Source organism: Apis florea, unplaced genomic scaffold (assembly GCF_048593485.1).
Source record: "Apis florea isolate Af1SG1 unplaced genomic scaffold, ASM4859348v1 contig_3496_pilon, whole genome shotgun sequence".
In the NCBI taxonomy this organism is placed as follows: Eukaryota; Metazoa; Arthropoda; class Insecta; order Hymenoptera; family Apidae; genus Apis; species Apis florea.
Window position 1 is genome coordinate 504,781 of NW_028256773.1, and position 24,570 is coordinate 529,350.

Consider the following 24,570-nt stretch of genomic DNA (forward strand, 5'->3'; position numbering starts at 1 on the left):
ATACAATCATTATAAGCTTACAATTGAATTTAATCATTGTTTCTATTTGTTATGCACAATAATTTCCATCAATTCGTTTCGATCATTTTTCGATTAAATTGGAATACTTTTTATATCCATTTTTGATATAAAATAATTTGAAGATTCAAATTTATGAATACGAACAATCATTTTACATATTTCTGTTATCTATTTTTTAAATCTACCTTTTATTTACTTTTTTTTACAATCGTTACTATAATCGAATCGGTGGATCATCGGTGATAATTCATTGAAACCCCTCTAATAGATACCTTTCAGGGACGAGAAGACAAACGCAGAAATTGAGGCAGATTAAGGATTAATCACAGTTAATTAACGGGACACGCACGGGGCAGAGAGTGTAGAGGCGAAAGCCTCTCGTTCCTTCGTCATTAAACTAATTGACCTGGCCCGCTCGTAATGATACGTTATCGACAATCGTACGAATAGCCGGAAATGGAAACCGGGCGATAAGTGAGAATCAACGTTCCGCGTTTAGGGAAAATCAGCAACGTTTGTCGCCGACACGACATGTATGGTCCCTCATCCGGCCACGTCCATAGCACGACGTCATAAACAGAGAGATGAACGTATCGAGATTCCTGTGAATTCTGGCGAGGCTAAATGCACAGCGATCAGAACGCTCGGCCCTGTCGTTTCTAATACGTCCTTGGTTACTTGCATAGTAGCTATCGCTAGGTGAATCAATTTTCCACGTGTACTTTAAATATTTGGTTACAAAGTATCCTATATTTTTATTTTTTCTTTCAAATAATGATTAAAGAGAATTGTATATTTGATGCAATCAATTTTTGTTTTTCGCATTTAAGTTTTTGTATTAATAACTTTAACTTTCGTATTAAGAAAGAATAAAAATGGTGGATTTATTTGAAGATATCTATTTTGAAAATATCCACGTACAATTGATCGTATCCGATCGAATCGAGATGAAATAGAATTTTTAATATGTGCGGAGTTATTAATACATTCGTGAGATGGAAATCGAAGCAAGCATAAAAATATCGATTGAGATTTCTTCCTCCAAAATCCGTATTTATTATTTTATTCTACAGCAATGGAATTAAATTGTACAAGAAGTAAATGGAATGCATGGTGAAAAATCATACAGAATGCCGAATAATAAAGAAGATATTTCTTGTATAAGATGGATTACTGGTATTTTAACTTTTTTTGTAAAATTTTTCTCTAAAAACTCTGCCCAACTTACGTCGTAATTACACACAACGTGGAAACTGTTAAATTTCGGATAAATTATTTCTAGCTGGCCAATAATGTGACCACCACACGCGTGCATCTCTGCGCCAAAAGCTGCATGTTCCCTTACCACGGATGCAACTCGACCGATTGATTGCATCGAAACTCGTCCCTAACAGTGGCCTAACGGTGCTGTTACAAATTCATTCGCCACGTAGCCAGCAAGTCGGACAATTTACCGAGTTTCCCGCCACGGATTTGACCATCGCTGCGGAAGCAATAAGGAGTAAGTTTCGGGCTGGTTTTCGTGCGATGAGATTCGAATGGTGGATCATTAAACGTCGAATCGATTCCCTTGGAAACTTTGTCCGATGATATCGATGTCATTTGACGTGAAAGAGAGAGAATGGACGCGAGATGATTGATTCGAGTGATCGAGTTTTTTCTTTTTTTTTTTTTTTTTCTTTGGGAAAGAGCCTTTTTATTTGTCGCTTTCTTCGTAACGATAAAATCGAGGGATCGAAGGAACAAGGACTGGGACGATCTATCCGAAAATTCGAGTAATTAAGTTAACGGTTTGTTGAAATTTTATAGATAATTGATGTTTAATCGAGAAAGCGTTTGATTTTCTGATCGAATATGCGCAAATGCATATTCATCGAGTTAATTAATGTGAAATATTTTCAAGTATTCGATAGTGATACTGTGTTTGAGGATATAACGCACAATATTGATCGTATTCTCAAAACTTGCGTGCAAAGGTACAAAATAATGTGAAAAATATATGTATAGTGTAGGAAAGTGTATTTCAATAAGTATTTTTAAACTGCGAATCCTTGCAAAAATATTTTTATCGATCCACAGAACTTTCACGAAAGCGAATTAAAAATATAATATAATTATTTAAAAAATAAGTTCAAAAGTCTATATACAGTTTGTAGATATTTGTGCTCAAATCCCGAAAATCTTTCTAAAAGAATATCATTACAAGATTTATAAAAAATATCTACGATTCATGCTGTTATAAATGTCACAGAACTATTGTACGAAACTCAGAAGTTTGCAGCACTGGAACGTTATTTTATTTTTAAAGTGACTTTATCACTATGGATTTTTCTAATTGGCAGAAGAAATCACACTAGTTCGATATATAATAAAAAAAGAAAGGAGAATATATAATAAAAACAAGATAATGAACGATAAAGAGAGAAATAGACAGAACAGACGAATTCTTCATTCATTTCTGTCACAATGCTTTTACGAATTTCTTATTATATTATTTATTTGGATTTCTTAATCTAAGAGTTATTAAATACAATCTAATAATATTTCTTATCGTGAAAAGAAAAATTTTACTACTACACTATTATTTACTAGAATTAACGAATAATCAATAATTCTGATAGAACAACAACATTATAACAATCTTAAAATACAAAGATCATTGGTTTTAAGGAGCAATTCGAGATGAGAAAAATGCAACATCTCATTAGCAATAGAACGGGAAGATGAACACTTTCGTACATGAATTCCACTCGTGGTAACAATCTCTTAGGATGGTATGATCGTTACCAACTTTCTCTACTGGCCGACTTTTTCCTCTCTTTACTACTTCGTATCCGCCAATGATCCTCGAATGAATGCTTTCGCTCAAAACCAATACTTTTCTTATCCTCTCAGTGTAAAATGTTCAAGGCATTGTGCGTAATTAAATGAAACAATGAAACAATGATTCCTCTTTTTCATCTAATTTAATCTAATTTTTTGAAATATTTATGAATAATTGATTTATTATTTTATTTATTTACTTGACTTAAAGAAAGAACAAATGATTCTATGGAATCTAATAGAAACATTATTTTGCAATAAAGAGAAAAAAAAAATATATATATATATAAAACAAACTTTTATTATTCGAAAAACGTTTTATTTCAAAGACTCTTTCAAATAATAAAAAAGAAAATATATTCTAAATTTCTAAAGTTTCACCGATCATAGTTTCAATACAGTTCCATAAAAGAAACTCGAAGAAAGTAGAAATAGGGGATGTTTTGATGTGATTTCCGAAATTTGAATTCTATTCACCCATCGTGAAGATGGAAAGTTCCAACATTAAACTTTGAACCGACTATATATGTATGCATATCATTGCCACTCGTGAAAAACTTATTTTTTCAAACTTTACAAGATGCACGTGTATATCCTATTCGGGATGAAAGGAAAAAAATAAAAATTTTTTGACTTCTTTCTAATATTCAGTTTTAACAATAACTTATTTAAAAAAGATTTTTAACATTTTTCAAATACGCGAAAAGTAAATTAATCACATATATGATCATTTCTAAATGTCAAAACACAAAAATTGATATATAAAAGTGTTAATTGAAGCTTATACATTAAATTATAAGCACTTAAATTTACGTTAAATGAAGAAAAGTGAAAACAGATCAAGATAGCTACGCGAGAAAGATAAAGCTGTCTTTAACAAGACCATTTTATCTTATATATAAAAAAAATTAAATTTTTCCAATGAATTTTTTAATTTTCTTCTTTTTAATTTTCTAATTTTTCCATTCAAAAATATTTGAATCCAATTGCGGGATCTCATTTGCAATTAATTATTAACAATTATCAGAATAATTATGGAAATTAAGATTGAAGAATAATATGTACAATTAGAAAAATATTTTTCCCGTTTAATAGAAGAAAATTTAAATCGCAAAAGAGAAAAGAAAATAGATAATTTGAAATAGAATAATTTTTTTTTTTTTTATTAAAATTCTTTATTTTCTGTGTTTCGTAGCATTCTTCTAAATGATAATTGAACGTAACTTAATGGAAAATTCGCGGTGTATCAAGGAGAAAAGGACAGAGACAGAAGGAAGAGAGAAAAGTATACTAGAAATATCGAAATATCGTTCACTTAAATCGGCAAAATAGTACGTACATATGTGGCGGTGTACTTTGTTTCTCGTTCCTTTTAAGACACGTGAAATCATCTTAAGATTATAGATTAACGACCGAATGAAGCAAACCGATCGATCAACCGATTCGACCGATGTTTGGTTCATTAATTGGATAAAAGTAGAGGCAGATACAGTGGATAGGGGTAAAGTCGTATTTATAAGTTTTTATATCCAAAGAACGTCGTTCGCATGGAAAGTCATCGACGAATATTCATTAAAGGCATTAAAGGAATTTAAAAAAAAAAAAAAAAAAAGAAAATATCAAAATCTCGATGCCATTCTCGATACGAACAACGCTCTTTCTCGTTAAAGCCTTTCTCAAAAAGTATTACAATGCTCGTGAATTAAGTGAGTTATATATATAATAAACGGTACAGAAGATCTATATATATTCATAACCGGTGATTGAATAATAAGTCAAAAACAACAGTTACAACAAAATTATAATGATCATTATCAACCGTGGCGATTAGTCGCATGATATGAACGATTCCTTCGTGTAATTTAAATGCATAATTTATAGCAACAATAACTGTTTAATCCTTATTTGATTATACGTCCCATATAAAGAGACGTATACATTGTACAATCTCGTGCAATATTCAGTTTGTAAGACCATCTGTTTCTTTCATTAGGAAATATTCCATAATATGAAGAAAAGAAAAAAAGTATAGAAGAGTGAAGGATACCACGTTCAGAACGGCATTGGAATTGTTCGAAAGCAAAGGAGAACTTAAGAAAATCTAATAACAAATTCTACTATTTTTGCCACAAATACATTTGAAAACTAGGTATATTTACGTTCGTAAATCCTGTTATTTTTTTTTTTTTTTTTTAATCAGGAATACCGCTTTATATTTTATTTTAAATTAAGTGAAAAAAATATATTTAATACGATACAGGCCGATCATTTGTGTTGCGTTACTCGTTAATATTGGATAATATAAAATAAAATATTATATTAACAACAATAATTCTTGATGAAAATGGAAGAAGGAACGCAAAAAGAATTTTAAGCAGTCTTCGAATCGAGAGTTCATTGTAAAATCATTGTGAAAAGTTAAAAATCCATTAAGCATATCGCAAATACAAAAATTACACTCGTTACCTAAAAAGAAAATTCCTTATTTTAATTGATTCGATAAACATTGAATTTTTTTTTTTTTTTTCTGTACCTTCGTTTAAATTTGTAGATACTCGCCTTTTTTTTCTTTTGCATAAGTATTTACCAAAGGACATTCATCTTCGATCAAAGAAAAACAATATATTTCTTTTTTGAAAATCATATTATAATATCGATGCAAGAGTGAGGAGAATTTTGTCAAATAACAAAAATCCAAACTCAAAAAAAAATATATGTATATATTTTTTTTTTATCTTTTATAAAGTTCTCACATATTAATTATTATCCATATTTTATGATTTTGTAAATCATATTATCGTTTCGATCGAATATTTTTACAAAACATAAAATAAAGGAATTAAAACTTTGATTTGAAAATTCGTAGAATAGTTTTATTGAATATGCATGTATTTTATTTAATATTATTATCAATATTAATTGGATAAAAAATACTTGTTTTATACCAGTGCTTTTTTTTTTTTTTTTTTTTTTTTACAAAAATTCCCATTACTTTTGCATCTATGAAGGTCTTCGTTTTATTTAACAGCTATGAGAAATTAGCATCGATTTGATATAAACCATTAAATATAATCTGCTTTCGATTGATCTTATTATGTCAATATTTCATTAGCACTTTTTTTTTCTTCTTTTTAAATTTTTTAGAACGTCGAATGAATTAAAAAGAAGAGATAATAATAATCGTTGTTATAATAATAATAAGAAAAAACGTAAGAACGTTTAATTTTTAAAAACGGTACTACTAACGATATTTGTAGCAAAAATATACAGGCCACGTGGCTGCTTACAATATACGCTTCGCAAATTCTTAAAAGGAAAGAAAACTTAACAAACGCGAGAGAAATGAAATTATTTTTCTTTTTTTATGTTTTTTCGACAAAGAACATAACGGTTAACGTCGTCAAAACAACCATCACTCAATGTCAGTCAGGCGCGGCTGTACAAATCATTGATATCCACTGACAATGAGTTCATTGATTGTACACCTATACTTAAGAATCTAAATTTTATTACGAAATTGCTCGCACGAATTTCACAAACAATTTTTCTTTTTTTTCTTTTTCCTTTAATTACACCACGAAAAAAGAAACTATTGACCCATGCTACTCCGCTCGATTATTCCAATAATAATTATATTTATGGATGCATCGTACATGCGTTATTGCCAATAACATATGTACCGCTTCATCTTCGTACTGTTGTTTCCTGAACAACCTCACAGAGATATACTGAGATGATCATATTATTTCCCATTCGGTGTGTCAAGTCAAGATATTACTTATAATATTAAATACATGATGAGCTAAAATATATTATTCATTCAAGTTCTTCGATTTTTCAACTTTTCTGACTTTTCCGAGACACAACAGCGCAGTGATCGAACGAATGTTTCGCCGTTCAAATGTATTTTGCCGACTGATTGATAAAAATTTGCATATATACAACGTACGAAGATGAAACACAAGGAACGGAATATGTATATTTATATACACGAATCGGGGAGCATGTGTTATGAATGCATAATATGCATACATATCAATGTGTGTTTATATAATATGAAATGTGTTTTACATGTGCACGTATTTTCGTTTGAATGTAATTGTATATGTGTATGTATATATGTATGTATGTATGTATGTATGTATATATGTATGTATGTATGTATGTATGTATGTATGTATATGTATGTATATGTATGTATGTATGTATGTATGTATGTATGTATGTATGTATGTATGTATGTATGTATGTATGTATGTATGTATGTATGTATGTATGTATGTATGTATGTATGTATGTATGTATGTATGTATGTATGTATGTATGTATGTATGTATGTATGTATGTATGTATGTATGTATGTATGTATGTATGTATGTATGTATGTATGTATGCATGCATGTATGTATGTATGTATGTATGTATGTATGTATCTATGTATGTATGTATGTATGTATGTATGCATGTATGCATGCATGCATGTATGTATGTATGTATGTATGTATGTATGTATGCATGCATGTATGTATGTATGTATGTATGTATGTATGTATGTATGTATGTACGAAACATGTCGTATAGACGTTCTGGGAGTGGAATTAAGATATCTCGAGGATATGAAAGCAATCATTTTAAAAATGTAGAAATTCGCTTGTTAATAAACATATACGCAATAATTTGGCCATCGATTTTGCCATACAGCGACGATAATTTATGACTACTATCATAACTAGGGATGAAGTCATTGTGAAAAAGAACCGGAAGTCCATAATTGTTTGTTTTTTTTTATAGACAAGGGAACGATGCTTATTCAGTTAGAAGAAAATGTTTTCACGAAGAAAGACGCACGAGGATAGCATAGTCTCATAAATTTCAAATACATGTGCACAATAATACATGTGTATATAATTTTTTTTTTCTTAAAAAGCGGTAATTCTTTTTCGCGATCCTAATGGTGCCTTTAATGTACGCGTGTTCACTTGTTACGTCTCATCATTTCCTTTAACTGGCCAGTGTAAACTCTACTGTGGCACAAAGAAATTTTAACGATTTCACGTTCGCGCAATTTTACGTTCAATACGTCATGCAAATAGAGCTTCGATTGCAAATAAATGTCACGATATATATTTATGTATATATATATATATGTATATAGAATACCACTAAAAGTTCGCTTGAGCGTACGCCCAACATACAGACCAAACTTTCATATCAATCTCAAGCACATCAACCGCTTTGTAAATGATATAACAAAAGTGAGACATTAAACGAGACACACAACCAAATCTTAATTCCTTATTATTTTGTGCATTTGTATTCTCCAATTTAAGAAAAAAAAGAAAAATGTTTAAAGAATGTTATTTTCAAAAAAAAAAAATTGACATATGAACGTGTATATACATCTATACAATTCTTATTTTAGTTAGTTATATTAAGGAAATACATATTAACTAGTATTGCTATATTTCTTTATTTATAAGAATGATTGAAAATTAAATTAAAATAAATTGTAAAAATCTTCTTTTCGAATGAAATTAATAATGTCTAATTAAATATGAATAATTAAGAAATATATAGAGCAACGAAATGCATTGAAATATATACATCTATTGTTTTAATATTTAATAAGAAAAAAATATATTATATATTTTCTTTAATACAAAAAAAATTTACGATCTTATAATTCTGAAAAATTAAATCATTAATGAAGTTTTGGTTTTTGTAATACATGGAATTTTAAAGAAAAAATTACAATTAACAGTATATCTTTTAAAGTAATATATGTGATATTAATATTTTCCAAATTGTGTTTTATTTCAGATTGTATTTCCAAATGTGATGATTTAGTTGTGTGCTCGTTCACATTGAATTATATTTATTAATAAATGAAGTATCGAATAAATACAAAAGGTAACAGCAAAACTCGCTTTACCCCCAGAAACATCGCTATTCTTACATTAGATTCGTTTACTGTTTACTTTTAACAAATATATCCAAACAACTTACTTATGAATTGCACAATGAATAAAAGAATTAAAATACAATTAGATAGAATGGAACAAATGAAAGCTCACAATGATAAAAAAAAAAAACACTTAGAAAAATTGTCAATATAACTATCTAAGTTGCTAACCATCCTGTTCCTTCTATTGAAAGAAAGGAAGCACGGATTGCGCAAACGCATTTCACAGAATGTTTACACTGTTTCGTACGTACGTACAACATGTGTACTCACAAAAGAGAACTAAGATTAATATTATTTGGAATAATTAAGATTCTTAGTAATTCCGAACGTAAGAATCAATTCCAGATAAAAATGATTATATCTCACAAATGCGATTGGCGATCTAATCACTAATTACTGAAAAATCTATGCATACAGAATCAAACACTTCACTGTTTGCGCGGCAGCCTTTTCAGCCATCAAAGGAATTACGCGTTAGATTAATTCAGTATCTTAAGTTACCTAGTTAATGTTGTGTTTTGTGTATCAAATCATTATCGTAACAATTATTTGTTGGGCACACACCGAATTAAAGTCTCAGCTGTAAGCACGCGACAAACTTTTCTTTCTCCGTGATTCATGTTCATTAGCCATCCTCTTTTGGAGGGGTAAACCAACCTATAAGAATATTTAAATATGTAATTATTATCTGCAACCTTCCAAAAACAAACTTCTATATTCAATGTAATTCTGTAAACTGAATTTTTTATAGAAACAAACAAAAATACGTTATGTTATAAACTAAAAATATACTTAATAAAAGATTTTTTTATTCAGCAGATTTATATAAGATTGTAAAAAGTAAATAATATATAAATATAAACATAATTTTAAAAAAAATTTACTTTTTCTCAAACTATTTTAATGATGAAAAAAAACAAACAAACAATAAAAAAATATTAACAATAAAAAGATGTTAATATATTTGTAAGGTACTCTGATTTTGGAGGATCGATTCTAGGAACCAAAATAAACATAAAAGTTATCATACAACAATGTTGATTAAAATTTATTTATTAAGCTAAGCAATTTAAATTTGCATTAGATGAAATAAAATTGAAACAAAATAAACGAGATAAATTAAGACAACAATAAATAGCAAATGAAGTGAAATGGATAAAGTTGTCTCATCTTGTTTCTGTCTTCACTTCATCTAATATGAACTTAAATTACTTAAAAAATAACTTAATAAATAAACTTCAACATATGTTTTTGTAACTTTGATGTTTATTATTAGATTATCTAGAGATTTCATAAATATATTAACGCTTTATATATTTCAATATATATTCCTCATTATTTAAATAATGAGAGTCATTAAAAATATTATCTTTTCATTATTCATTACTTTTCCCTTGAACATTTTTTTTATATACATAAAATCTTAACTTAATAAAATAAGAAATAAAATTAATTTCTTACCATTTTTTTCGTGTATTTGTACAAGAGATTTAAACGACTGTTGTGCACGTGCTAGACTATATTGACCTTGCCCACACACTTTGCTAGCACTACCAGGTCCTTGAAATTGTATGCGTGCTTTTCCCTTCACTAAGGTTGCTGAAATTTGCATGATGACTGCTTCTACTGTGTAGGCTGAACTCCAACCTTGTTTTGTTAGAAGTTCCATGCAAATAGCGCCTCCTATAAGAACGTAACCACCAGAGATCATGGGATGCACAACTCTAACAAAGGGAGGTTCGAATGGATAAGTTTCCTGCAATCATAAAAATAAAGAAAATTTTTTTTCAATCTAAAAATTGATACATAAAAGAATATTGATGTTATGTGAATTAATAAAATTTTCAAAGTATTTACCAATCTATATTAATATTATATATAATTAAAATATATTTAAGATAATAAACATATTCTTAAAAGTGATGATATATTAATTATCTAAAGTACAACTAGAATCAATAATTTTGATTTATATAAAAATTTATATAAAAACATTTTATGATATTTCTTAATTATGAATTAAGAACATACCTTAAAAAGCATGTTAAGAAGAATACTGTCTTTGCCTTCCTTTTCTTTTAGAAGTATGAGATCGCTGTGTAAAGGTGAATCAGGATCAACACACATCAGCCTGACATTCCATTCATACAAACTGTCATTTACTAATTCTATGCTGTACATTCCTATAAATTTATAAATATATTAATAAATTTAAGTATTTCTATATCATTAAAACATCTTAATAAAATTATAAATTTGAAATAAAAAATATCATACCTTTTTTGAAACTGTCACTTCGATAAATATCACGCAATTCTTTCATAAGTCTATCTGTGGCTTGCACACTGCCACAAACAGATCCTTTTAAGTAATCTTGTCTTTGATTTTGTCTCAACCTTTCTAATGTTGCAAGATGTTCCAATTCTATTTCTTCACCCTTAAAAATATAGAATAAATAATTAAACACAAATATAATTCATATATAGAAATAATTTTTGTATTCAAATATTGTTATTTACCTTACTCTTTGCATTCGCATCTCCTTCATCCATATCTAAATGAAGATCTTCTTCTGCATCACTTTCTTCATCATCCTCAATATCTTCAGCATCTTCAGCTTCCATCCTTTGTGCTGTAGCTTCATTTGATCCTCCTAAACGTAATGGATCCAAAGCTGTCCTTAACCGTTCAACATCAGGTGGTTCAGGTAATGAATGGAGTCTACATAATTCTTTCAAGAGAATCCCAACTTGGTTAATAACATGGTTGTCACGGCCTGTAGTAGTACTTAAAATTTGTACCGCATTTGTAACACTTGTTTCTTCTGATTCTGCAAACCATACTGGTGGTGTAGAAGGATAGGTTTCCTGTAACATTCAAAAATTATATAATCATTTTAATCTACATAAAGTAAAATAAGTATATATGTAAATAATTAAATAATTTTAATAATTATTTTTAAGTTAATTATTATATTATATATAATAATATAAATAACTGTTTATTACTTCAACATTTGAAATTTAAACTTTTGAAAAAAGTTTTTAAACTCTATTTTAAAAAAGGTAAAAAATGAAAAAAATAAATAGAGAAAAATTTCTAAAAACAATTATAGAAAATCTTTATTTGTGTAATAAAAAATTAAAATTCATTTATTATTTTAAACAAAAACTTAATAAATAAAATTTTACATAAATATAAATCTATAAATATAATGAAGTATTCACATATAAATTTAAATGATAAAAAAGATAATTATTTATTTTTAAATATAAATAAAAAATATATATACATCTATGATAATTTAAAGAAATGAGAATTATTAACAAAAATTTATTATTAAAAAAAGGATTTCTTTATTCAATGTATAATATATAATTAATAATAGAAAAATAACTAATAGAAAAAGAACAAAAAAAATTTAAGAAGTTTAAAAAAGAAAAAAATTTTTTGAGGTCAAAAAAATATACAAAAATTCTTAAATTATAAAATAATTATTACATAAATATAAAAATAAATGGATATATAATTCTATAATAAATTCTATAATAATTCGAATAATAAAAAATTACATTAAATGATCATTATATAGCGAATATTTATCATGAACACATATACGATATTTAAATATGGATTTATCGGCAATTGCAGTTAGCTCAGCGTCAGTGCTACGACCATACATATGCATAACAGGAATCATAAATTAATTAGCAGTATTAAACCGTATTTGCGTTATGAGGTAAAAATAGACAAAAATTGTTTATTTTTTAATCAATAAATAAATAAGATAGAAATAATAATGTTTTTCATTAATACTTTTGAATTAAATTTTTATGTTTAAGTTGTGTTCCGACATAAAAAGAAAAACAAATTTAAATATCTTTTATCAAATCCAAAACATAATTAAAATAAAGCAATTTTAGTTACAATTAACTTCTATTAAGAAAAACATTATTATAATAATTTCAACTTATAATTAAAATTTTCATAATGATATTTCTAATAAAAGAAACATAGAACGCAAATATTTTAAATACACGTGATTACGCTTGATGATTTATTAAATATACAATTTAATAATAAACTTTTAGTTTGAATTTTCCGAAATTATTCAATATAAATTAATGAACTCAATTCTAAATAATATTATGCAATATAGAATAAACAATTATTTATTTTTAGCATTTAGATATTAAATAAAATTTCAAGATATTTAATAAAAAATTAAAGATAATTTCGTAATGAAGCAAGCGACAATGGCAACGGTAAGAAGAACGCAAATGGATATGCTCATTGTTATCTAATTTATCTATAAATATTATCTAGTATACATTAAATTAGTAAGTAGTTTGATTTTATGCAATTGTGATATAATTGTCTCAACAATAATAATTGTAAATTTATAAGATTTTTTTTTTTCAAATATAAACGAATAAAGAACAGATACCATTATGAGGGGCTTACCCTCTATTTGTGACATACATTGACCTCTACCGCAATATTAATTCGTCTGAAAATCTCCACGGAAACTGACTGATTGAGGCGAGAAAGAATCGATCGTAACTACAACAAAATGTACAAGGCAACAAGAAAAAATAGATAGGAAATACGGATAAAAAGGACACGGTATACGTGCTCCCGGGCATGGCTCTTGTCAAAAGCCCCAAATAACAACATGAGTGTTATTGTTTCTTTGTCCGGTCGCAGACAGCAATGAAATTTAATATGGTTCCATATAAACAGAAAAATACTGTCGATAGTTCCGTATCAATTTACTATTTTAAATTGTATCCATGCTTGTTACACTTACTGTAATATTGGCGTGTATTTCGTATTTCTTCCCATTTTTACCGACGAATCTGCAGCTGAGTTCGTCCACACTCGCAGACATTATCTGAAATCTCTCATGGCTCTTAGGGAAGACGGACTCAAGAGTTTTAATCTCCTGCTTAAGGGTGTTCAAACAAGCCATTTGGGGGAGCAAACGAAAGTGCTAGACCCCAAATTTTTCGGCGATGCTTGTTTCAAAAAGTACAGCAACCCGAAAGAAACACGACGTACCCGATGACTACCCGACAAAATGGCGACCGCAACTGACTACTTCGGCCAATCTCGTGTAATTTCGTTTGCTTTCGTCATAGATGTCAGCACTGAACCTTTCAAATACTTATGACGTTCTTCCGGTACAGCTGAGTGTCGTTTAACGCGTTGCGGCATTTAAAAGAAAATTCCATAGTTAAAAAATTGTTTTTCTTAACATTAAAAATTTCAAACTTAATAAACCAACTTTTTTTTATTTTCGAATATATCTGATATTACATTATCTCTTAAATTACAACATTTTAAGTTTGAAATAATATAAAGTCTGTAAAAACAGAAAATACTTATTAATTTTTTTTATATTTAAAATTTAATAGCATTTAACACTTGAGCGTAATATTATATTGTAAGTTTTAAAATTAATACTGTAATTTGGACTAAAAAACAATTAAGAACACACCGCACGCTAATTAACATTTAGATCTAGAAACTTAAAATAGATACTTTGATTTATATGTTTTTTATTGTTTGTATGAATAAATCTATTATATTATAATATTGATATATTTTAAATAGTAGCATATTTTCTTTTCAATCAAATTAATTTATTTAATGTAAAATAATTAACACTTATTAATTATATCATGAATTTATTTGAAATGTCTAGTATATCTAATTCTTATGATTTATATGTACAGATGATAGTGTGATAAAATATTATACACGTATATTAACATGTTATCAAATAAATGCTCTAATCTAACATACTAAAAATTAAATTCTAATTTTTAGACTGGGTCCACTAATTTCTGCACATTTTTTTCTATTTCAGAGTATTAGATGATATATTTTATACATTTTTTTTTGGAGTAACACTGTGTAATTAATAATCTACATATATTAAAATTTTTATTGAAATAATTCAAGAAATTCTTCCAATTTAAGTATTTTTTTATTAATCAATTTATATTTATGTAATCTATAATATAATACACTTTTTTTATTTGTTCTTTTTTGCACTTATCTGTACAAACATAAAAACTATAATATTATAATTTACAATAACACATGTGTAATGCAAAAAATAAAATAATACAATTAATATTATTAACATTTTATTTAATATATTAAATACAATATCTACAATGTCTTATATACACATGTGCTTGAAATTAAGATTTAAATGATGATATAAACGTTTATATTTTTTTTTTTAAATTTCTTTATGAAAATATAAAAATGAACATCTGATAAATTATAAAATCTAAATAATAAATATAGTATTATTACTTCACATTTATTATTGTACAGATTTTTTCATTAAATACTTTTTATGTATGAATTTCTTGTGTTATTTTTTTTATTTCATTAATATTAGAAAAAAGTAGACACCAGTCCATGGTACATAGTCTTTTTAATGGCAATAGAATCTTTGAAATTGTGATATGACTAAATATAATGAATAAATAACAAAATATACCATTTCCACCGTAACAGGATGCCTAAACATTTTTTTTATATGGAAAATCCATGATGGATGGTCAATATTAATTTGTTCTTAGAATTATTTTTTTACATATACATATTTTTGCATATATATATTTATATTTTTCTTTTTGTTTCATGTAATAGTAATAGCGAATGTGAAAATTAATCAGTCAGTAATACTAATTTAAGCCTCTTTTTTCAGAAACAGGATCAATTAAGATTAGCGTACTTATACGCTTAACATATGAATACATGAATTTATTCTTCTTAATTACATATTGTATTGCTTTTCATTCATTTAAACAAATAAGAAATCATTTACAAATAAACATAAATTATTTTCTTTCATATGTATTATGATTAAAACGGAAGACTATCTCAGGTGCTTTGTCAATTTTGCCAACTATTTTTTTTTTCTTTTTTTTTTTTTCATTTTTTAAGTACTTGCAAGCTGATATCACTTTTTTTATATAAATTAAATTATGTTACATTTTATATTTATGAAATATATTTTAACAAATAATAAATATGAAAACTGCTTGTATAAAGAAATAAGACAATTTCTTTTTATAGTTTAATTTAAATTTATATTTTTTTTTACATAATCTTCTATATAATTAACAATACTTTACTAATAATAATGTTGGTTTTATTAAAAATAAAATAAAATCAATTACACTTTTTGAATGATTGTACTCACATTTGAAACAATTATAAAGCCTTCATAAACACTGGTATTACGTATTTCATTGACTGTTAATACGTGTCATATTTTTAATAATATTCTAAATTGCAGTTCTTTTATTGACTTAGATATTTACACACTGATAATATCTCAATCTTGCATCACTGTTTACGGTGTTTTTGACAAGTGAACTTTAGAAAATAGAAATTTCAACATTCAAAACTTAGAATATTTTTACATTAGTAAGTTTTGCTAAACTTACGTCACAATTTATATTAAACCATTGTTGTGAATTAGTAACAGTTTTAAATTATTTTTCAGCAATTATCAGGATACATATTAGTAATAGCTAGGAACTTGAAGAAGCATTACCTTCGTCTCTTTAAATATAATACAAATGCCAAATTTTGATATCCGTTTATCATGTTCTATAGGTAAGTTTTAAACAACCCATAGCAGCATTTCGGTTTTGTTAATGAATTATCGCACAGCGGCACTTTCTTTCTCCGAATCACATTAAGATTAAAACCCATTTTATTTATAAAGAAATAGTATACATAAGACAGTAGTATACTCTGTAGCAGAGGTAGAAAAGTAAAATGAAGAAAAAAAGAGAGGAATGATTTTGATAATTACAGTATTTATGGTTTTTGCTTACTTTTCGTTCAACAACTTCTAGTTATAAACGAAATCTTAAAGAAAAATGTTAATAATCTTAATATATAAAAGCATATCTAAATTGCCAACTGTGCACTAGTTTTATACATCTCAGTTTTATTTACAAGCATCTCAGTTTTATTCTTGTCAATAGATACACTTTGGAGAAAGAAATAGCTCACAGTATGTCACAGATTCCTTATAATAAAAGGTAATCTTCGATTATGTGCATTTTTTCTGACACATAATGTCAAATGTGATGACACAGATTAATCCAATTTTCTCAAGCATTTAATAATGCTGAGTTATTACATATGAGTCAAAATAATCGGCTTTTTCAAAATGCCGAATGATAATAATCATAAGTAGGCCAGTAAGGCTGTAGCCAGTCCTAGCTGGTGCGTTGACGCTTTTTGGCAGGATGTTCTTCGGAGGAATGTGCAGGTGCAGGCATCACCATTTCACCACCTCTATTAAACATATATTTCAATTGGGGCATATATTTCATTATATTTTTTACTTGTATTAGTGGTAATTCTTCATTTAAAGATGAACATTTTCCTGCTTCCATTAACATCTTCATTTGTAGTCTTTAAAAAGAAATATTTATGATATATTATAGGATAAGTTAAAAAAGAATATATTTATAATATTTTTTTTTTTAAAGCTAAAAATATTCTATACAAATATATGCAAAAAATAACATTTTCTTACCTATTTCCTTGATATAAATCTATATGCAAAACATCTGTAAGGACTTGCCGGCAACTATTAATGTCACAAGCAGGAAAATACTGAGCGACGAAGTCATTAAGTGTCATCAATAATTCAGAATATATATATGGTTTGAAATTAATACAAGGTACCATTTTGTCTTCTACAAGTGCTTTTTGAATTTGATAAGGTTGAACTTGACAGGTTGATACATGTGACTCTGATATTGGAATTAGTGGTTTTCTACCTCTTGAATCCCTAAAAATAAATACTTTAATATAATAATAAAATATTATTTATTTATCTCTTTTACATTAAATCAATTTTTATTAAAAATATATTTTAAAAAATAAAAATAATAATTTTATACCTGGTACTGTTATTACTACCATTAACTGGTATTAATGGTGGTGGGTATTTTGTATGAGATGTATTATGTACGGATGGTGTATGCCTTTGTGGATGCAACAATGTAGATACAGAAGTAGGTGATGGCATCAGGGCTTGTACTTGTTCACTTAAACCAAGCATTTGGGGATATGTACTTGCTGTAACAGCATTTGGTACACCTAAAGTAGGTGTAGTATATGTTGATGTAACCCTAAAATAGAAACATTTGATGTTAAATCTTAAAAAAAATATACAAATTTAAAAAAACTTTTAAATGTAATTATGTGACTTACAGTACTTAATGAAATTGCAAAATGATTAAAATATGATATTATACAGACAATCTACACACTGTTGAACAGTTTAGAAAACTTAAAAGTATATACTAGTTTAAAAAAATATGAAGAGAAATATGTACATGAGATATTAATCATTATAATTAGATTCCCTACAAAATGTATATACTGATTTATTATATTTATGTATAAAGAGTATAATAAAAAACACCAAAAATTTTTGCATTTTATATAAATTTTATATTATTTTATTCTACTTAATATTTTAAATAAGAAAATAATTAAAATTAGAATTTAATACATTAACAATAAAAACAAAATATAATAAACAAAATAAATAAAAAATAAAAATTAATGATATATATAAGTAATAATGATAAAAAAAATTATTTACATTTTTCTCAATATCTCATTTAATAATATTTTTAAGAAGAAAATTTTAAAGAAATTATTGTTGTTGTTGTTGTTGTTATTATTGTTATTATTAATTATTATTAATTTATAAGATAAAAGTAAAAATTTTTTGAAAAATAAATCTTTAGAAAATAAACATAAAAGTATATTTAAAAAATATGAAATAAATAAATAGATACATATATAATAATATATGCATTTAAAGTATATATATATAATTATATATATATATATATATATATAAAAAATAAAAAAATTAGAAATAGGATATAAGTACTGTTTGAAAAGGCAATATAAGCAATATGTAATTATTGTAAATTTGTATATAAATATATAATATAACAAAAATTTGTTAATTATAATGTTCTTGTGCATGCTATCTTACTTTTGTGTAGTAATCATGACTATAGTACATTTTACAGGGACTCACCAGTCATCCTTCCCATAGGTTGGATAACTATACAAAAAAATCATACGTTGTATGTACAAATGCAAGAAGCTATAGTGCAGGTTTTCCACATAATAAATAATAATTTTTTTGCAAATATAAATATATATGCCAAATAAATAAGTGTTTCCCTAAAATTTAATATGCATGCTCATTTTATTCTATACATCATATTAAGATCACTTTTTTAAATAAAGCTATTTCAAACTTTTCATATGCATTTGTAAACTATATACAATGTGAGTAATAAATACAAAAAATATTTTTTATAATAATAATATAAATAGTAATAAAACCAATTTATATTTTAATAATTATGAAATATCTTATATCAAATAATAATTAAAAGATAAATAAATATAAATAAATATAAAATAAATAAATAATTGTCAAATAGAAAATATACATATGTGTATTATATATATATATATATATATATATATATATATATATATATATTATTTATTTATTTATTTATTATATATATATATACACACACACATATGAATAAATTTTGAATAAATTTTATATAGCGTGCTTTTTAACTCACATCTAATATATAATTTACTGTTTTTAATCACTAAACTGAAAGCAAGCATAAAATATTGATAATGCTGTGTAAGAAAAAATGCTTAACATTAGAAATAAAAAAATTCTTGCCTTGAATATTTTAAAGCTTCAATTAAAAAAAACATATATAGATATATATTAAAAAACATAGTTTTTAAGAAACCCTTTTATTGCTTACCCAAGATTAGGTTGACTGGAATGAACTGTTGCTCTGACAAGAGGGGGTGGCTGAGCCTGAGCAACATTCTGCATAGTTGTAACTGGATATACTCCAGGGTATTGAGCTGCTGCACTACCACCACCCCCTCTGCTCCTACTAGATTGTTGCGAATAATTTTTTGGTGGTGTCGATATTTGCTACAATATGAAATTTCATACTATCATTTATGAAAAATATAATTAGTAATTAATCATAATTAATTATAAGGCTTTAAACATAAACTCAACATATATTAAAGAAATTATTTTTATATTAATAAAATATTTTTTTATACTATTATTTAAATTTAATTCTTTTAAGAAAAGAAATGAAGAGTATTTTAAATAATAAGTAAATATTAAATTTTTATATGCATTAAAATTTTAATAAGAAATTAATTTGATTTGATTATTTGAAATAATTGCTTTTGTAACAATATTTTATTAAAATTCTAACACACCAAAAAACATTTTTTTAAATTTATATTCATAATTAAATATTTTTCATTTTTTATTATATCATTAAAAAAAATATATTATTGAAAAGAACTTACATTGTGCATATTTAAAGATGAGGGCATTCGTATTATAGAACTAGGTTGAGAAACAAGTGCTGTTTGGAAGGTAGGTTGACCACCAACGAGACCCGTCCAACCATTAACACTTTGCACGGTGTTTAACATTGGTTGTGTAACAATATTCGATCTTCCGGAAGGAAGTGCTGTTGGTGAAGAATGCGCAGGATGGGTCGTTGTAACAGGTCTGGGTTGACTGACGCGTTGTTGTACTTGCGATGTATTTGCGACAGATCCACGTGGTATCATATTATGCATAGGGGTTGATCGTGCATTAACCGCCGCTTTATTCGCACTATTTTGTACGGAAACTGATTTTGTCGCCGGCGGTGTCGGAGGTTGTTTTGTCCAACCACCACCGCTACCACCACCTTTGCTATTCACTAATAATTGAGAGTCCATCACTTTAGTCGGCCAATAGTCCTCAAATCCCGTACCGGGAGGAAAATAACTTTTAATGTCATTCAAACTAATCACCGAGCATGTCTCACTTGCGAACAATTCATTACGAATACCCTGTACTTTGCAACAAAATTTTAAATACGACAAGTCCCAACCTTCCAATTTCTCCGCTTTTAATTTGAGATTCTCAGTCTCGCCTTCAAAGTAAAACAAAGGGACATATTGAAGACCGTCTTTTACCGTATAAGGTACTACAGATTCCTTGTTTATTCGAATAAACCCACATTTGTCGGCTTTATGCCCACTTGACACATTAGGATTCGTGCCTGCTGTTAATTTCGTATAACACACGTCCAAAAATGTATAAAACTCCTTCGCGTCCGAAAGTCGAACCACCAGATCTTTACATGTAAATGGTTCTCTTCCAAATTGATTTTCACAATGTTTCACATTTATATCAGTGAATAATTTGCTTTCCGCTTCCGTAATATAATAACTTCTTATACACGTACAACTGTAGATATCCGAGTGTAGGTAACTCAGGTACTTGTTCAACAACTTAGATTCTAAGATTCGTACAGCACAATACTTCTCGCCTGAGCGAAATATATATGGTATATGACAATCGTCAAAGCTTGTCCATCCAAAACGTCCTCGTTGACTCTCATCATCAGGCGGTACTTTGCCCTCAGTAGAAGGAGGTTTCGTTGCCACAGCAGTTGATGAATCTGCCGGTCGTTTATTCAAATATCCTAAAATACCAGGAAGATTTGATTGTGGAAGGAGACATTGTGGAGGCCTTTGTTGTTGCGGTGTTCCTGGTATCCCGCTGACCATTTTCGCCTTATTTGCTTCCACCATTTTGGCAGCCAATTCTCGGATTTCCGCTTCATCGGGATGTTCTTGCTTAACAACAACTTTATCAAAACCTGAAAAATGCAAAAAATATTTTTATAATAATAAATTATAAAATGAATATTTTAAATTTTTAACTTAATATTATTATATATACAATTTTTTGAAAAAATCATGATTACCTATAATTTCATAGATAACAAGCATTCAATTTTAAATAAAAATAGAATTATATTATGTCATAATATATACATATATTTTATATATATATATATATATATATATACACATATATATATAAAGAATAACTATAATAAAATTAAATTAATATAATTAATATAATTATATTAAATAATATTAATATAATTAAATATATATATATAAAATAATTTTTCTTCTAAATATATTATTTTCAATTAGAATTGCTAATCAATAATTAAATAATCAAGTATTAAAAGTTTAAATACTGTTAGATTAAAAAGTATAGAATGTAAATAAAATATGTTTATATTTTGTCAATAAGTAATATTCATATTATTAAATATTATAATAATAAACATTGTAATTATGACAATAACAATAAAATAATAAAAATAAATATAATTATATTTCAATAATAAAAATAATATAATTACATAACATATAATAATAATATAATATAATAATAAATAATTAATAAAAAATTATTTATTTCTCAAATATTCATAAATAATTTATTAATTATTCAAAAAAATTTGTTAAAGAAATTATAAAATAGATAAAAATAAAAATTATTTAAAAATATTTAATATTTATAAATCATATTATTTAAAAATATTTAATATTTATAAAAATTAGAAGAAATAGTCGATAGAGAAGAGCGCGGGAAAAAGCTTATCGCATGTCAATGTACGATTAAAAAATATATATGTAATCAAAAATGAATATAAATAATTATTTTTTATCACTTTTTAGTACATGTTACATAAAAACAATAATCAACTATAATCTAATGTATATCTATATCAATTTCATTTATCATAAATCAGATTTATAAAATTCATTTTCACATAACAAAATTATTCTTCACACTGTACGAAATTTGGCACTGTCAATTTACGTGAAACTACACGTGTTTGAAATATATGCGCAAAGGCATTGATCAACTGACATTATATTAATATATAACTGCACTAAAATCATCACTATATAATTAAAATTATAAATGTTAATATAACACTTATTTTAATTATAAAAAATTACAATTTATTTAATTTGATATATAATTATAAATATAGGTATTAATTTCTTCAATAAACACAAAAAAAATTTTTTATTCAACACATTTTTATCATAATTTATTTTAAATTGCGCATCAATTGCAATCAATTGCAAAAAATGAAAATTTTAACATATCACAATTATTATTAGTAATTTGTATTCATTAGTTCAACTTTACATATAAATAATTTTCTACTATTATATTAGAAATCACATTTTTCAGAAATTTGCAAATTTAAATTTGATGTAGTTGCGCACTCTCAGTTTTACACATTAGAAGTTTCAAAACATTATACACGTGACAAATGTTAATTGATTATTTATCAATTAATCGATTTTTATTTAATCACTATTATATCAATATTTAAATAAAACGATCACGCTTGGAAAAAGACTGAATTTATTTTATTACATTTCAATTTCTAAGAATGAATTTGACAGAAAGAATTTCGTGCTCTTTTCAATCGACATCATTTACTAAAAAACAAAGAATGTGCGTGCACGTGTATATCATGAACAAAATATGACACTAAACTTATAAAGCACATCTTTCGTTCGTTATAAAAAGATGTATTAGGAACGTACTGAGTGACACTTGGTCGAGCGCCGTCTGCGACGGACTCCTTTTCTCGAGCCATATGGCGTCTGTACTGCTATCAGCGTTCGCTGTATGCATGTCCGTAATATCGTTCCTCATTTTCAATAATCAACAGTATTTTTTGCTTTAATCAAAATCACATATCGACGGATGCAATGATACACCAACGAAGAGGTTATACACGGTGCGATTATCGATGTGCACTGTCGATGAGACGACACACGACCATGTTACACGACGAGGTGAACAGGCTTAGATGGAAAAGTTATCCTGTTTCAATTCTCTTGGTTTGAAGTTTTCACGCTTTCCCTTGGCGTTTCACTTTGGCTGCTGATTACAATTATAGCAGGTGGCGCGAAAGAGTTTATCACATTCAACTCAATTTTCAACATATACATTAGGAGTAGATAAACGTACGTAGATGATATCGTTGACACTGATTATATACATGTTCTTTGAACGGGCGTACCTCTGGACCCCGGCGAAGCTTTGCTGTCGATTAAGATGCTCTCGATTGAGGATAGCGCCATTTTACATGGACTTAGCCTCTGTAAATCTCCGATTTCAGGCCGTCCACTAGGCCATGCCGTAGCATCGAGTTGTCTGTCTGCAGCTGCACGGGACACTAGGCATTCCGCCGATCTAGCCGACTGCGAATCTTACGGACTAGAGCGGCACGTTTAGTTTTCCGTACTGACTGTACTCCTAGGTACGTGCCAGTATCGTCCTCCACGACATATGACCACAGTTGACTTTAACTTTCCATTTTTAGGAATTCATCTGACGCTTATATTATATTTACTATTTCTGGTCAATCATTATTTTAAAAATTTCATTTTTACTTAATATTTTTAAACAATAATTTATTTCTCAATTTTTTTTTATTGTATTCTACTGATATTTTATTATATGGAATATAAAAGTCCAAAATATTTCGAATTTTATCAAATGATCAATTGTTTAGAACAATTTTCATTAAAGATAAAATGATAATAATATTTAAAAGTAAATTTGCAATCTACAAAAATAATATATTACAATATATTTTGTTAATTTATTACGTTTTATCAATAAGAAATTTGAATTAGAATTCTCTATTATGTATAAAGATTTCTATCGTTTTGGGTAAAAAGGATTACTAGTCTTTCCAATAGCTGTCGCCATCTATCTG

At 26.8% G+C, this 24,570-nt stretch overlaps 2 protein-coding genes and 2 long non-coding RNA genes across 8 annotated transcripts; 2 read left to right on the forward strand and 2 right to left on the reverse strand.

The window, feature by feature from the left end:
• Positions 1-8,633: 8,633 nt before the first annotated feature.
• LOC100871280 (ubiquitin-conjugating enzyme E2 Q2) lies at positions 8,634-13,927 on the reverse strand. 2 transcript variants are annotated; one of them, XM_003697500.3, is made up of 6 exons: positions 13,620-13,927; positions 11,329-11,676; positions 11,087-11,246; positions 10,841-10,992; positions 10,271-10,565; positions 8,634-9,466 (listed from the first exon to the last, which is right to left on the reverse strand). In XM_003697500.3, the coding sequence occupies exons 1-6, from the start codon at positions 13,779-13,781 to the stop codon at positions 9,435-9,437; spliced, it is 1,149 nt and encodes a 382-aa protein (XP_003697548.1). In that variant the 5' UTR covers positions 13,782-13,927; the 3' UTR covers positions 8,634-9,434. The 2 variants fall into 2 exon arrangements, with proteins under 2 accessions (XP_003697548.1, XP_086769571.1); XM_086913445.1 differs by lacking the exon at positions 8,634-9,466 and having other exon boundaries at positions 10,233-10,565; positions 13,620-13,904.
• On the forward strand, positions 12,463-13,261 carry LOC147656693 (uncharacterized). Its single transcript, XR_015293730.1, has 2 exons — positions 12,463-12,548; positions 12,992-13,261. It is a non-coding gene; the product is annotated as an uncharacterized LOC147656693 (long non-coding RNA).
• A 1,970-nt stretch (positions 13,928-15,897) lies between the features above and the next one.
• LOC100872719 (uncharacterized) lies at positions 15,898-24,001 on the reverse strand. 4 transcript variants are annotated; one of them, XM_086913438.1, is made up of 7 exons: positions 23,869-24,001; positions 20,264-21,615; positions 19,690-19,868; positions 18,924-18,950; positions 17,764-17,994; positions 17,394-17,651; positions 15,898-17,269 (listed from the first exon to the last, which is right to left on the reverse strand). In XM_086913438.1, the coding sequence occupies exons 1-7, from the start codon at positions 23,927-23,929 to the stop codon at positions 17,071-17,073; spliced, it is 2,307 nt and encodes a 768-aa protein (XP_086769564.1). In that variant the 5' UTR covers positions 23,930-24,001; the 3' UTR covers positions 15,898-17,070. The 4 variants fall into 4 exon arrangements, 3 of the variants coding, with proteins under 3 accessions (XP_086769564.1, XP_086769562.1, XP_086769563.1); XM_086913436.1 differs by lacking the exon at positions 23,869-24,001 and adding an exon at positions 23,387-23,503; XR_015293727.1 differs by lacking the exon at positions 23,869-24,001 and adding an exon at positions 23,387-23,503 and having other exon boundaries at positions 16,780-17,269; positions 17,394-17,664.
• On the forward strand, positions 23,364-24,429 carry LOC147656694 (uncharacterized). The gene is made up of 2 exons (XR_015293729.1): positions 23,364-23,812; positions 23,968-24,429. It is a non-coding gene; the product is annotated as an uncharacterized LOC147656694 (long non-coding RNA).
• Positions 24,430-24,570: the final 141 nt, after the last annotated feature.